The sequence below is a fragment of the Adiantum capillus-veneris genome, chromosome 9 (assembly GCF_014529385.1).
Source record: "Adiantum capillus-veneris isolate H3 chromosome 9, ASM1452938v2, whole genome shotgun sequence".
Lineage (NCBI taxonomy): Eukaryota > Viridiplantae > Streptophyta > Polypodiopsida > Polypodiales > Pteridaceae > Adiantum > Adiantum capillus-veneris.
This window is the reverse complement of record NC_140939.1, coordinates 137,417,966-137,432,077: the sequence shown is the minus strand read 5'-3', so window position 1 is coordinate 137,432,077 and position 14,112 is coordinate 137,417,966. Positions and strand designations below refer to the sequence as shown.

The window sequence follows — 14,112 nt, the reverse complement described above, 5'->3', positions numbered from 1 at the left end:
GCATGTGCGGTTTTGGAGAAGAAAGAGAAGAGAGAGACTCGCAAGCGCAAACATGCACACTCACACACATGCACACACACGCAAGTGAAGACGACGAGGCGCAAAAAAGACGAGCGCTCTAACAACAAAAGTAAAGCTCCGGTCCGCCATCGCCACGCCGTTCCCTTGCGTCCCTTGCCTTTGCACATTCTCTCTCCTTTTTTTCATCTCCTCTCTCTCTCTCTTTAAAATCTTGCGCCAAGTGCGCCCCCCTCCCCCGTTTGAAGAAGCCTGTCAGAGTCTCGCAAAAGAAGTCATAGGCTGGGTTCGGACGGAGCGGCCAGCGGCGGCAAAACATAGGGCATGGCATCAAGCTTCTGTGGCGTGAAGGCATTGGCTGAAAGTTGACGACGTCTCTCCGTCTCCGGACCCACCTCGGGAACAGGCGGCACCCCCCCCTCCGGAAGAACACCTTAGGCGCCCTCCTGTCAGCTTGAAAACGGGGCGGGAGTGCTGATCACGGGCCAATGTGCAGGTCCGCCGCTCTGCAAGCAAGCACGTCGAGCTTGATTGGATGCTTCGATGCTCTATTTCCTCCGTGCTGCCGCCTATTGTGAAGGGGGGGTGGCAGACTTGGAGAGGGGGGTGGATTTCCACCGCTCCCGTCTGAACTCACCCATACTCCGTCCAGGCCTCCGTGCCAACGTGAAGACAGGATGAAGACAGCGTCAGAGCATGCAGCCCAGGACTGGATGAATGGAGATGGCAACCTTCTGAAGAGGCGATTGCCTTCTAAAGGAGGTTATTTCTCCAATGGCGGCACTTTTACGACACCATACACAGAGCCTTACATTTTTGCGCATGACTCAGGCCAGGCCATGCACTACAAACACTCAGAATTGGCAGACCCTCGTTTTGATGGTGCCTTATCAAATCCTCGCAAGGATAGGCACTGGCCCACTGGTATGCATCATAATGAGCTCTCTTTTCCTCGTGGGAGGCTTCACCTTTCTCAGCCTCATGATGGTGGGTTTGCAAACAGGGACCTTTACGGCACTCAAAGAGTCAGGGAACCCATGAAGAAGAAGCTGAAAGCCTTGCACTCTATGACTGGGAAGGATCATCAGAAGAGCATGCCCCCGGCGTCTGCAGTCAATTATTCTCTCAAGAGAAAAGCAGATGCACCGAAGGATACTTGGTTGGAGTCTCTGCATTCTGTTAAAACTCCCAAATTGAGCAAGTTCGACACTTCTAGAGATCCTAGAGCAGTCCCAGCGAACTTTAGGACCAAGGAAAAGCTGCTGGCTTCATCAAGGAGGCATGGGTCACAGCAACATCTCCATAGTGGGATGCCAGCATTTCTCAGTGAAACAAGTATGAGGCCCACAGCCAAAGCCTCCAAGGGATTGAATTGTTTGCTTGATTATGAACGTATGGAAGAGTTAGCAGCAGCTTACAACACCTCTAAGGCACACTCAGCACACACACAATTGCGAGAAGCATACACATCCACCAAGCCAAAGAATGCTTCCAAGAGAGAGAAGCATGGGCAAAATCAAGAGAGAACCCTTTACAGCGGGAGCAAGGATAGGGCATATGATATGCTCAATTCTCAAAAGAAAGTGGAGAAGTTATCTTCTTTAGACCTTCTTGTGCAGGCAGCCTCAGGTCTCGAGGCTGAGCTGAGAAGCTCTGAACTTGAGCTTCTTGAAAGAGAGAGTTACAGTTCTGATGGTTTCCAAGGGGAGGCAGGGATGCTGTTCACAGAGGAAGATTCAGATTCCACAAATGAAAATAGTGGGGCGGAGCAGACCTCACGTCCAGGTTCTCCAAAAGAAAAGGAAGATGATGCAGAGGAGTATGATATTGAAACTCTGAAAAGAATTGCTGCAATGTCTCCAGAAAGAGTGAAGGCTCCTTTAATTCGTAGTAGACGAGGCAGAGCCCAAGCTTTACCGTCCCGATTTCGTGATTCTTTGCTAGAGGACGACTGGAAAAGGCGAAGGAGGCGACCTGGCCAAGTTTCAACATCTGTTGAAAAGATTGTTCCAGTTGTAGATCACGAGGAACAGAAGATGGGCTCTAGTCAAATTTCACAAAAGCCAGTAGTTGAAAATTCATTGAATGAAAACGATAGTGATATGCAGACAAGCCGTGAGGTAAAGTGCGATACCTCTGATTTGGATAGAGAAAAGAGGCCACCTAAATTGGAACGGGGGGATGTTGGTACTGAACAGGTGGTTCTTGCAGACAAGTTTGATAGACCAGTTGGTTTTGATGTAAGTCAAAGCTCTTTAGCTACACTTTCAATGCAGGACCTCAGCATAAACCAGATGCCTTTTGCAAAGGTGGTGAAGCTGGAACCTGACGTCTCGGAGATGCCATCTACCAGTTTTGCTCTTCCTTTAAAGGTGCCTCTAAAAGCGAAGAAGCACAGGCAACAGATCAATGTTTCTTTGGAGATGTCAAGCAAGCAGACTATTAAGTATGCAAACCCCGATAAACCACCCTCTGTTTTACGTTCAGAAGAAGAAAGGGGCGGCTATCTATCCACTATGCCATTTGTGTTCAATTTTGAAATAGGAGATGTTGTGTGGGCTAAATTGGGAGTGTCCAAAGATTTTGTTTGGCCAGCAAAGGTTGTAGATCCCACGAAGGATGTTCCAGAGTCAGTGCTCAGAGCTGGCCACCCGTACCGGTTATGTGTGATGCTGTGTGGACCTTCGAGTGGAAAACATGGAGATCCGGTATGTCTACTTGCTGTCTATCTCAGAGGTTTGAGTGTGATCATGTTCTTAGTGCTGTTGCCCATTCTTGTGAATGGAACAGGACTACGCGTGGGTGAAACGAAGTTCAGTCTATCCTTTCATGGAAAATCTGGACAGGTTCTGCTGATTCCCACCTTTATATCATGCATTGGCATTAGTTTTCTCTATTGTATGAAAAATGTTCGTTTTTTGTATTGGCAGGTTTCAAGTGCAAATGGTGAACAGGCCTCCTGAATTTAGATTGGCTATTGAAGAAGCAGTACTGGCTGACTGTGGCGTCGTTCAAAATAGAGGGATTTACTTAGGACCTTCCCACTTTATAGAGCAGGCAAAAGAAATCAGCAATTTTGTCTCAAATGGTGCCATCGCAAACGAACGACCAGACCTTCCTCAGTCCTCAAAGGTTACTTCTGAGCTATTTTTCCAATGAGTGCAGATAGTTGCATGCATAGTGGTGATATTGGTTTGTGCTCTCATTAATTATGAACTTGTGTTGCAAATTTAGGCATGGCATTGTGTATAAAAAAATAAGACTTTGGTGAGTAATTTAGAAGCATTCTTCTATGTAATTCTTTTGTAATGCTATGCTGCATGTTGGCCGACTCTGCCCTGCATCTCAATAGCCATGACAGAAATCAGTATACAAACTTTTATGTACTGAGTTTATATCATGGCTATAGAGGTATCAATGTATGCTCATGTGTGCGCGTGTTTTGGGGGGGGGGGGGGGGGGGGGGCATATATTGATACCTAGCTTTATGATGTTAGTAGGGATGCTGTAGTATTTTGTCAATACTCTGTATGGAGGAGCTGACGGTTAAGCTGCCTTGTAGTAGATCACTGTGAGTCCATACTCACACAGTTTTTAAAGGTGACTCTAACCTTTCTGTGAGAAGGGAGAGTGCTTGGCAAACTGATCAAGTTCTGCGTGATTCATGCGCTTTCTAGCTGGAAGCATGTAAGGTGCAACGGAAGTGAATGTTGAACTTTGTTCAAGATGAGTGCTCTGAACTGTGCTCAAGGTTCCTTTTACTTATGGAAGGGAGAGCCTTCCGTTCCTTTAGTGAGAGAGTGCAATGGACACTGTGAATGAAGGTACTGAAACTGAGAGATAGAGAGAGAAGAATACGACACCAGAATGTTGTCAAACCCTCCTCCGAAGGCCCCACTCTCTATGGCGAGAGAGGTCTACTATTGATTGCACAAATCTCTATAATGCTTGGACTTGCTGACGATGTCGACGACGACGAGACGGGCTGAAATCTGAAAATGCTAATGGCTGAAATTTGCAAATCTTTATCTGCTGAATTCTGACTCTATGTCGGTGACGGCGATGCAATGACGACGCGCTGAAACGCAGATGCTGAAATTTGCATTTTCCGGGCTGAAACTGCAAACTACGTTGGATCTGACCGTGCGGCGAGGATCTGCTGCGGGAAGGTGAGATCTGCGAGGTTCGGGGGTTCTACTGCGGAGTCTTGATGCTGAAAACTGAAAACGTTGGTGCTATTGTGGATCTTGTCGCGATGAATGTGCAAAACGCTGAGCTGCCATGCTGATGCAAAAACGCTAGGGGCTGAATTTGTCCAGATGCAAGAACGCTAGATGCTGTGCTGTCCTGCTACTGTCGGTTGTCGTGCAAATGCAAAACGCTAGGCTTCTTGATCTGTCTGCTGTTGCCAGGCTACTGCAATGCAAAAACGCTAGCTTGGTTCTTGATGGAAAAAACGCTAGGTATTGCTTTTGGGGGGGGGGGGGGGGGGAAGGGGGAGATCTTGCTGAGAAGGTGCCTGTTGAACCGAAGTTCCTGCTGCCTCTTTTGTCAGAAAGTGCTAGCGCTAGGTTTCCTATGTACTTGCTTATCAAAATTGCCCTACCCAGTTTCCCAACAAAAGTCACTTAAAAATAATAAGTGAAAATTGGCTAAAATAGGGAAAATAGGTCTATGCACTGTAAAAATGCTCCTGATGGGTTCTGATGGAAATTTGATGATCATGTTGTGTGCAACCAGAGGATATGCATCTAATCTAAGTGTCTGGGCCTGCACGGTCTGCGAACAACTCACAAAAGTGCCAGATCACTTCCTAATTTAACTGAACTGAACCCATGTCATGAAGTAGCTTGTTCACGTACACATAGGATTAGATGTGCACGTGACAAAGCACTACCTCTTAGGTGCTGATTTTGTTGTCCAAACAGACCATCAAACCTTGCGATACTTCTTGACATAGTCAAAGCTATCCGAAAAGCATATGCGATGGGCAAACATTCTTTCTATGTTCCACTTCCAGGTTATGCGTGTGGAAGGCAAGAAGAATGTTGTGGCTGATGCATTATCAAGGAAGCCACAAATTTAAGCTGTCAATTCCTTATCATCATGAACTGGATGGCATGAAGGATTCACTTCCAGATTATGCGTATGGAAGGCAAGAAGAATGTTGTGGCTGATGCGTTATCAAGGAAGCCACAAATTTCAGCTGTCAATTCCTTATCATCATGAACTGGATGACATGAAGGAATAGTATGCTGCTTATGAAGATTTTGCAAGGATCTTTGAACAGTTACAAGAGGGGCAACATCATGAGCACTACCTCCTCAAAGATGATTTTATGATGATGCATGTCACGACTTTGTGTCACTAGGCCATTGCGACATAAGGTCATGGAAGAGAGTCATGTCCCACGTATGCAGGGCATCGTGGTATTGATGCGACAGTTAAAGTGGTAGAACATTCTTCTATTGGCCTACCTTGAGGAGAGATGTAGATGCCTTTGTGCGAGCATGCAAGATTTGCCAAAAGGTCAAGTTTGACAGGCAAAAGGCACCAGGGTTGTTACAACCACTGCTGATTCCGGATAAACCATGGGAAAACATTGCTATGGATTTTATCTTTGATCTTCCAAGAACGCCAACAGGGAATGATGGTATATAAACCATTATCTGCAGGTTCAGCAAGCAGACCTATTTTATCCTTTTTAGGAAGAAGATAAAACTTAACCAGATGGCACGTTTATTCATGTACAATGTGTTTAAGTACCATGGTATGCCACAATCGATTGTCAGTGATCGTGATCCTCGCATGACAAGTTTGTTCTGGAGAGGATTGTTTGAGAACATGGGCACTACGCTCAAGTTCTCGTTTTTGTTTCATCCACAAACTGATGGACAACCAAAAGAGGCTAATTCTACTATCTTAGATCTGCTGAAATGCTATGTGTCAGATAATAAGGGCAAGTGGGAACAATATTTGCCTATGCTTGAGTATGCGTACAATAATACGGTGCATTCGTCGATTGGCAAAGCACCTTTTGAGATTGTTGAAGGCGGAAAAAAAGTTCCTCCCATTTTGCATACAAAGGATAAGATCTTTGAGGCAGATCGATATGTTGAAAACATGGATGAAATGTATAAGAAAATTAAAGTTGCCTTGGAGAAGACTCAGGCAAAGCAGAAAAAGGCTGCTGATCGTCACCGTCGTGAATTGCTGTTATCACCTGGTGATTGGGTTCTGTTAAGGTTTGAGAAGGCAAGGTTAAAGAAGATGAAGGGCAAGGAACGGCTGTTTCCTAAGCTAAGCATGCGTTACTATGGGCCTTTTCAAGTGCTTGACAAGATCAGCGATGTGGCTTATAAGCTGAAATTGCCTGATGCGTGGAAGATTCATAATGCGTTACACGTGAGTCTTCTAAGACCCTTCGTGCCAGAAGATATGCCAGATGAGGATCAGTTAGAAGTTGAGGAACTTGATGAGATCCTGGTACTTGAGCAAGTATTGGCACATAAGAACAGAAAAGTTTTAAGGATAGGTTGCAAGACGCTACTTGGTGAAGTTCAAGAACGATCCACCTATGGATGCAAAGTGGATGGAAGAGCATGAATTATCAGAGTCACCAAATGTATTGCAGCTTTACCTTGAAGCCTTTGGGTTACAGCCTACGTATGTCCCAACCCAACGTGTGCAAAGGAGGGGTAATGATAGAGCTAGCACATCAAATGTACATATGAATTCAGTGTGATAGATGGAAATGACAAAAGTATGAAGGCCTCATTAAGTCATTTGTATCTATGTGTTACGACCTTTCTTGCGGATACATGCGGTGATAAAAGAGTGCTAACAACACAAGATCACTAGTGGCATGCATTTATGGTATGCAATCGAGGACGTTTGTAATTTCAAGAGGGGGGTATGCCACGAGGACGTGGCAAGTGTTAACTATGTCACGAGGACGTGGCAACTGCTAACCTTAGTTGTTGGTTTCTTTCCAATGATTTTTGTTTTATTTTTGAGACCCTCTTTTTGAAGTTGCAAATGGTCGGACATTGTATGGCCAATGTGAACAGTAGTTTCACGGGAAGTTGGTTGGCACTGGAATTCGTATAGTAAGAGGATGTCTAGGCTCAATTCAAGAATCATGTAGGTCCGCCCGTTGCACTTAGCAAGTTGGTGGATACTAGAAAGTGAACTCAATAAAGGCACAAAGCCAAGGTGGGGTCACCAAAGGAAAGTACCCGGTAGTTGGGCCACATTGCATTTTTGGATGCGGTCCCAATGGGAATAGATGGTCAGAAGACCAGTGGGAGCCAGCGGAAGCATTTCCTAAAAATTAGGGAACTGCTATTTTGGGCCATGAAATCTGTTCGTGTCATTACCTCCGGAATGACAAGGGGAACATTGTAGAACTCTTCTGCAAAGTCAACTGGGCAACCAGTCGGTAGATTTTTAAGCAGCAACCCCGAAATGGGAAATTACTTGTAAATGTGCCAAGTGGCACATTTTGGTGCACTTTCCTCTTGCAGAAGAAGTGGTGCTGAATTTTAAGCTGGGAGAGGGCTCATTTGCTGCCCACCGCAGGTAAAGAGCTATTGACTGCAAGCTTTTCCTCTCATGTACAGTGTGGTGCAAGAAGTCACATCTTGCACACCTCACACTGCTCTCTCTCTTCCCCTACGTGCAGTGATGTGATGCCCCACAAGAGGGCTCTTCATTTGACTCATGTACAGCTGTGGTTACATGCGTTTTTGCGGAGGCAAGAGCCTCTCTGAGCAAGAACAGGAGTAGCTAACTGCTGCTCCAAAAGCAAGCACCGGTGAGGGTGATAACCTCACCATACAGGTGCGTTTTCAGCGTTGGCTATGCTTGCGCTGAATTTTGATTGTTTTTCAGCCATACGGACGCCAGAACCTTGGGAATAGTGCCCCTCTATTAGAGGACAGTTTGGGCTGCTTAGGGCTGAAAACATGTCAAAAACCAGTAAATACAATGTGTTGAATTTACTGTTTTGGGCAAAAATCGGAGGGTTTATGCCAATGGAAGTGAGTTCCAGCAGGGGAATTGGTTTCGGGCAAGTTTTGGGATTGTTATGTTGTTGAAATTTTGCCAGAACAGGTGGTATCTAGCTGGATATAGGCAAAGAATTCCCAGGACTCTTCTTTGTAATTACCCTCTTAAAGAATAAAGAAATACCAAAAGGGGCACCAATTTTGGGGCCTACAAGTTGTCGGTGTGTGCTCAGAGCATTCTAGCTTCCGAGCCGTGTGTGTGTTTTAAGTGTTAATCCCTGTCGCATGTTACCTTTGCAAGTTCTCTCTGTGTGTGTCTAAAGTAAAGAATTTCGGGTGAAGCCAAAGTCTACCGCCCTACGGGCTGGATTTAGTGAACCTGGGAAATTACGTTCCTTTCGTAAGATCCTTAGAGCGAAGACGCTCAACCTGACGATTCCTTGGCTCGATCTTAGAGCAAAACCCGCTCATCAAATAAACTAGGATTTCAATCCTTGGATTCCTCGAGCACAGGCCGTAGCCGGCTCTTGCTCCTTTCCTCATAAAGAGTGTTCATTCACTTGTGCGAAAAGCACTACCATATCTTCCCTTACCGGGTAAAGGGTGTAAGCTCATAGGGTACTCAAGCTTGATAAAAGGTTTTCTTTTCTTGAAAACTCGGAATGGTTCCTTCATAATGACCTACCCGCAATAGCAGGTAATTTGTTAGGAAACTATCAGATACTAGATCAATCAGTAACCTTCCGGATGGTTGAGCAAACCAATTCATCGCATAAAGCAATGTTTCAATTCTACTCTCATAAACACTCGAGAGTGATGGGTTCTGGTGACACATTTATATACCTTGTGCCTAAAAGCAATACGCAGTTTTCGAATCCCTCAAAGATTTAACTTTGATCAAAGACTTGTCCGGTGTCCTCTCACTTATAGTTTGAGGGTCTTCTTTTCAAAAAACTTAGGAGTTAGATTGAATTCCCTTACTCCAAACTTTCTCCGGATAGCAACGTATCCTTCGAGGAGAGGTAACAAAAATTCGCTGTTTCTGTGTTCAATGGTTCCCGTCCATCGTGGGGATTTGATTCTATGTACACTAAGGTGTACACTCTCAGCTTTTATTGCTGACTCTACCATCTGCTGCAAAGTATCTTTGTAGATGCGTCTACAAAATTCGGGCAAAAAGTCCTTCGTTGAATTTCTTCATCTTTCTTTCGTGAGAGAGGATCAAGAGTGGAGCTACCTTGGCAAGAGTGAACCACTACTTGCTTTGATTCGCTCGTGTTCCTATTGGGCAAACCGATCCCAATCTTCTTGAATGCCTTCCTCAAAGCGTAGAGGAAAATAATTTGTCGAAAAATTCAGCCTTGAGTTGAATCCAAGTCTTGTTGTAAGTTCCTTGCAGAGCTTTGGTATACCACCAAGTACTTGCAATCCCCTTGAGGTGTTTGGTCACATGTCTCACCTTCGACGCTTCTGAGAAATTGCCATTTGCAAAGGCAACCTCAAACTATTGAATTAAAATGGTAGCTTTCGAAACATCTTCCCTTGCGTCAAAAGTATTAAACTCGACCGGAGTGTTCTGAGGTCTAAAGACCTTCATATCCTTCCCGAAAAGACGGGTTTTCTTGGCTATGGTTTTGGATTAATGTTCTTGGATGTTTTCTGGGTTCTGAAGTATCTTGAGCATTCAGCTCCTTGGATTCTCTAGGTTCTTGAGCATCATGCTCGTCGCCTTCTCAGAGAATCCCAAGTCTTGTGTCGACTTCTGTAGAGAGAAAAATTTTCCCAACTCTGCGAGCTTTTCTTGGAGGACTTAGGTTTCCGCTTGCTTACTTCTCTCTTGACTCGTCATGGCTTCTTGTATCTTCCCAAAGTCGTCCTCCTTTACAGAGAAAGAGAGGAGACCATGCTTTGATACCACTGTCACAAACGGGAGCGCATAGCAATATAGAATATATTTGGATAAATAGGACTTATCACTTATTACTGAAGCCAGAGGATATAGAGAGAAATAGATAGATAGAGAGAGAGAGAGATAGAGAGTGAGAAGATCGACACAGTATTGGGGACCTGAAGATGGGCTGGTCCCCCCATAGTATCTTTATTATTGAGGAGAAGTCTATACAAGCACTTGAACCGAACGTATTACCACGTTTGTTATGGAATAAGACTTGATGGTTCCGGGAAGCCTTGGCTTCCTATTCCTAGGGCAAGACCCTATTCCAAGGAACTTCCGTTATTTATTCCAAATCCTTGAGAACCAAGGTTCTCGCCTCTGGATCTTCCAGACTCAGGGCATGGCATCCCTGCAACTCTTTTCGAACTCTGTTTTCCAGAGTCCTTTTCCCGCAGAACAACTCTGCTTTCCCGGACGTGAAGTCCTTCCTTGGGATTCTCAACTTCCGAATCCCCAACTCGAGAGTCTACCACTCTCAGATCCGTGGATCTACGTCCCAAACTCGGGTACGAAACCCTTGGGCTGATCTGGCTCTAGTTTCTCAGAGCGCTTTCTCCTGCAGAGGCTCCTGCCTTCCTCTATTCCTACTCCTTCACTAAGAGGAAGTACACCTGCAAACAAATACTTAGAGATCATAACATGAAAACCGTTACCTTCAAAGTCTTGGCGCTCGAAACGCAACTTGGTTCTCGAAAAGCAATTCCCCGGAAAAGATCTCTATATTGAAAATCCTCTCTTCCAATCCTACACACAAAAGAGGTTTGTTCTCGGGTTCCTTGTCATAAATCAGCCCCATCTACGACGTTTATGGGCTGAAAACAGAGAAAAACAGCAGCTTGTCGCGATGGAAACACGCTCCGTATGCACTTCTTCGCGAGGGAACTTGCGCACTGGATCTTGGCGACATGGGTACACTTGGGGCAACCATTGCATCACCGGTAACGTCTTTTTTGCGGGTGAAATCTGTAGCAGCATATTCTCCTTGCAAAAACTGGTCTTCCTTCTGGGAAGGTCGTGTGATGCTTTTATGGGAGCCACGGCAAAGATAGCCGAGCGTTGGCTGCATGCATAGAGATCGAGGCCATTTTTTTTATTTTTTATTTTTATAATAGCGCTATTCTGCCAAAAAGAGAGAGAGAAATCACTGGCTGGTTTTTGCTGCTTTATTTTCCAGGTGGCTGCCCACTTATTAAGTGGGCGCTTGACATATTTTAAAAATGGTCTGAATTTGCCCAAAAACTCAGTAAAACCTTATAAGTTAAAACCAATGTTTACACAACACTTCCCAGGCGTCCTTGGATGCAATCACATGCACAGTTGCAATGCAGACATAGACTTCCTCGCGGAAAGCATCTGCTTTTCCGAAAAGCAATCCCGCTTTCTCAAAAAGCATCCGTTTTTCCTCAAAGTTTCCTATGAACTCATCTTCATTCAAGTGCTTGCTTTTCCTTGTGCACAATTCTAACACAGTTCGGAATTTCCTCGTGCCTAAGGATATTCCCTTTTCGATGCACTCGTCACTTACCTTGTGACACATCAGGAATACCCATCACCTAGTTCTTTCCTACCGAACTTATTGTACAATCTCCTTCGTGATGCTCTATGTCACCCATCCTATAACGCATCAGAGATATCCGTTCTCGGATGGTCGAATACTTCTTCTCGATACTCCCTGTCACCCATTCGATGTGACGCATCAGAGTACCCGTTCCTGATGGCCTTACAGATATTCCCTTTCATAGTGCTCCCGTCATTACTCTGAATGATGCATTAGGAATACATTGGATGTCTCCAGTGAGAAAAACCCTCTCACTTAAAATTCCAATAATTCATTTTTTTGGTGCTCCAAGCGAGAAAACCCTCTCACTTAAAATTCCAATAATTCTTTTAGAATTAATTTTCTTGGTTTTCCAAGCGAGAAAACCCTCTCACTTATAAATTCAATAATTCATTTAGAATTATTTTTTTGTCAGGATAAAGCCAATTTAGCAACTAAAATCATATGCACAAAGATCATACATTTAAGATATAACTATGGTTGCTTGAATCTTAGGCATAGCATGAGCTAATTAAGAATGCTAAGTGGGAATCTCTTTTGGAGTTTCCGAACTCCCTATTACACGATTATGTTGAAAGCAGTATTTTGGAAGTTCATCAAGGAAGTCATTTGTTACTTCTAATGTGGCGATTTACGCCAAATGCACAGTTGGATGAATTGTTTTCATCACGTCATGCATATGGACCATAAGTTGGAACTAATGGAGCAAGAGAATCTGTTAATATTATAGTATCCCATTCATCGAAGCCTTCTTCTCATCATGTCAAAGCACAAAAGCTGCACGAAGCAGAAAAATATAGACTCTTAATACAATGGATTCCTTGGAGATCCTATCTCATGGATCAAACCACTATTAAAGGTGGACACCACCTTCAGTTGCTAGAAACACAAGGACATTCTCTGACAAGCGTGGACTATCCTAGCAAAGCCCTCCTAGCTTTCAAGATTTATGCTTTTTTTTTTTTTTTTTGGTGTTGCATAGCACGAATAAAACTTAAAGCTTTCTTCTTCGTTTTTTCTCAATGCGATTTTTCCTTTGTAATGGAATTAAGCATGTAGTTTGGGTCTAAACCCTATCAATGCACTTGTTGCATGTGGTAAGACTGTCCATGGCCTTTTCCTCGTCTTTTTATAAAAGAATTAACCTGAAAATAACTTTTTGCTCTTTTTGTATAGGATTTTCCTTTAAGGAGGGAACGCTTGACTTTTAAGTTATTTGAAAGTTATGTGTACTTGACCTCTGAACTTGATCCACATGCCTCTCAAGCTTGCCTTTGTTCAACTTCTAATCCATGTATGATTAGTTTAACTAAGGGCATGACGATGCAGTTATCCTTTGAACCATTCGGAGTCTATGCTAAGTTCCTTCTAAAAATTTCAAGGTTTTTGGAGCGGTGCGAATTTTGCTTTTGCTTTTTTTTTTTTAAATAAAAAAAGAGAAAAGACTCTCTAAGAGAGAGAGAGAACTGATGCTTTTGATTTTAAAAGCTTTTGGGGCTCTGCTTTTGGGCATCCCTTGTAACCTTTAAATTAGTGGTGAGGGCCTCACTTCTCAGAGCATCTGGACGCAGAGTCTGAGAGTGGAACCCTAACCACTCTCTTGTACTTTGATGATTGAATAATATAAAAAGAAATACCGAAAGGGGCGCCAGTCTTTGGAGCCAATATCTCTAGGCACGGAACTCCGTCGGGCCAGTGCAAATCTATTGTGATCTGTGAATTGTTTTGAAGTGGTTATTTGGTGCTGTCGCGGTTGATTCTTGACTTGGAGTGTCCAAGTCTGTTACAGGCTCTCCCTTCCGTAAGTAAAAGGAACCTTTAGCACAGTTTGGAGCACTCATCTTGAGCAAAGCTCAACATTCACTTCGTCTTTAATGAGAGAGTGCTAGTGATCACAAACAAAGTGAATAAACATTGTGAGTGAAGGTGCTGAGACTGAGAGATAGAGAGAGAAGAATACGACACCAGAATCTTGTCAAAACCTCCTCCGAGGGCCCCACTCTCTATGGCGAGAGCGGTCTACTATTGCACAAATCTCTACAATGCTTAGACTTGCCGACGATGAGGACGGCGACGAGACATGCTGAAAAGAGAAAAGACTCTCTAAGAGAGAGAGAGAACTGATGCTTTTGATTTTAAAAGCTTTTGGGGCTCTGCTTTTGGGCATCCCTTGTAACCTTTAAATTAGTGGTGAGGGCCTCACTTCTCAGAGCATCTGGACGCAGAGTCTGAGAGTGGAACCCTAACCACTCTCTTGTACTTTGATGATTGAATAATATAAAAAGAAATACCGAAAGGGGCGCCAGTCTTTGGGGCCAATATCTCTAGGCACGGAACTCCGTCGGGCCAGTGCAAATCTATTGTGATCTGTGAATTGTTTTGAAGTGGTTATTTGGTGCTGTCGCGGTTGATTCTTGACTTGGAGTGTCCAAGTCTGTTACAGGCTCTCCCTTCCGTAAGTAAAAGGAACCTTTAGCACAGTTTGGAGCACTCATCTTGAGCAAAGCTCAACATTCACTTCGTCTTTAATGAGAGAGTGCTAGTGATCACAAACAAAGTGAATAAACATTGTG

The 14,112-nt window shown here is 44.1% G+C and overlaps 1 protein-coding gene across 3 annotated transcripts in view; it reads left to right on the top strand.

Annotated features, from left to right (window-relative positions):
- The first annotated feature begins 254 nt into the window (after nt 1-254).
- LOC147451241 (histone-lysine N-methyltransferase ATX4-like) overlaps nt 255-14,112 on the top strand; it is a 35,868-nt gene continuing 22,010 nt past the window's right edge. The window contains exons 1-4 of one of the 3 annotated variants that reach the window (XM_086520205.1): nt 804-942; nt 1,022-2,726; nt 2,809-2,864; nt 2,949-3,150. In XM_086520205.1, coding sequence (XP_086376331.1) covers nt 1,056-2,726; nt 2,809-2,864; nt 2,949-3,150 — 1,929 coding nt within the window. In that variant the 5' untranslated portion in view covers nt 804-942; nt 1,022-1,055. Of the gene's footprint in view, nt 2,727-2,808; nt 2,865-2,948; nt 3,151-14,112 lie in introns of all 3 variants that reach the window. The other 2 variants (XM_086520206.1, XM_086520204.1) reach the window with 2 other exon arrangements.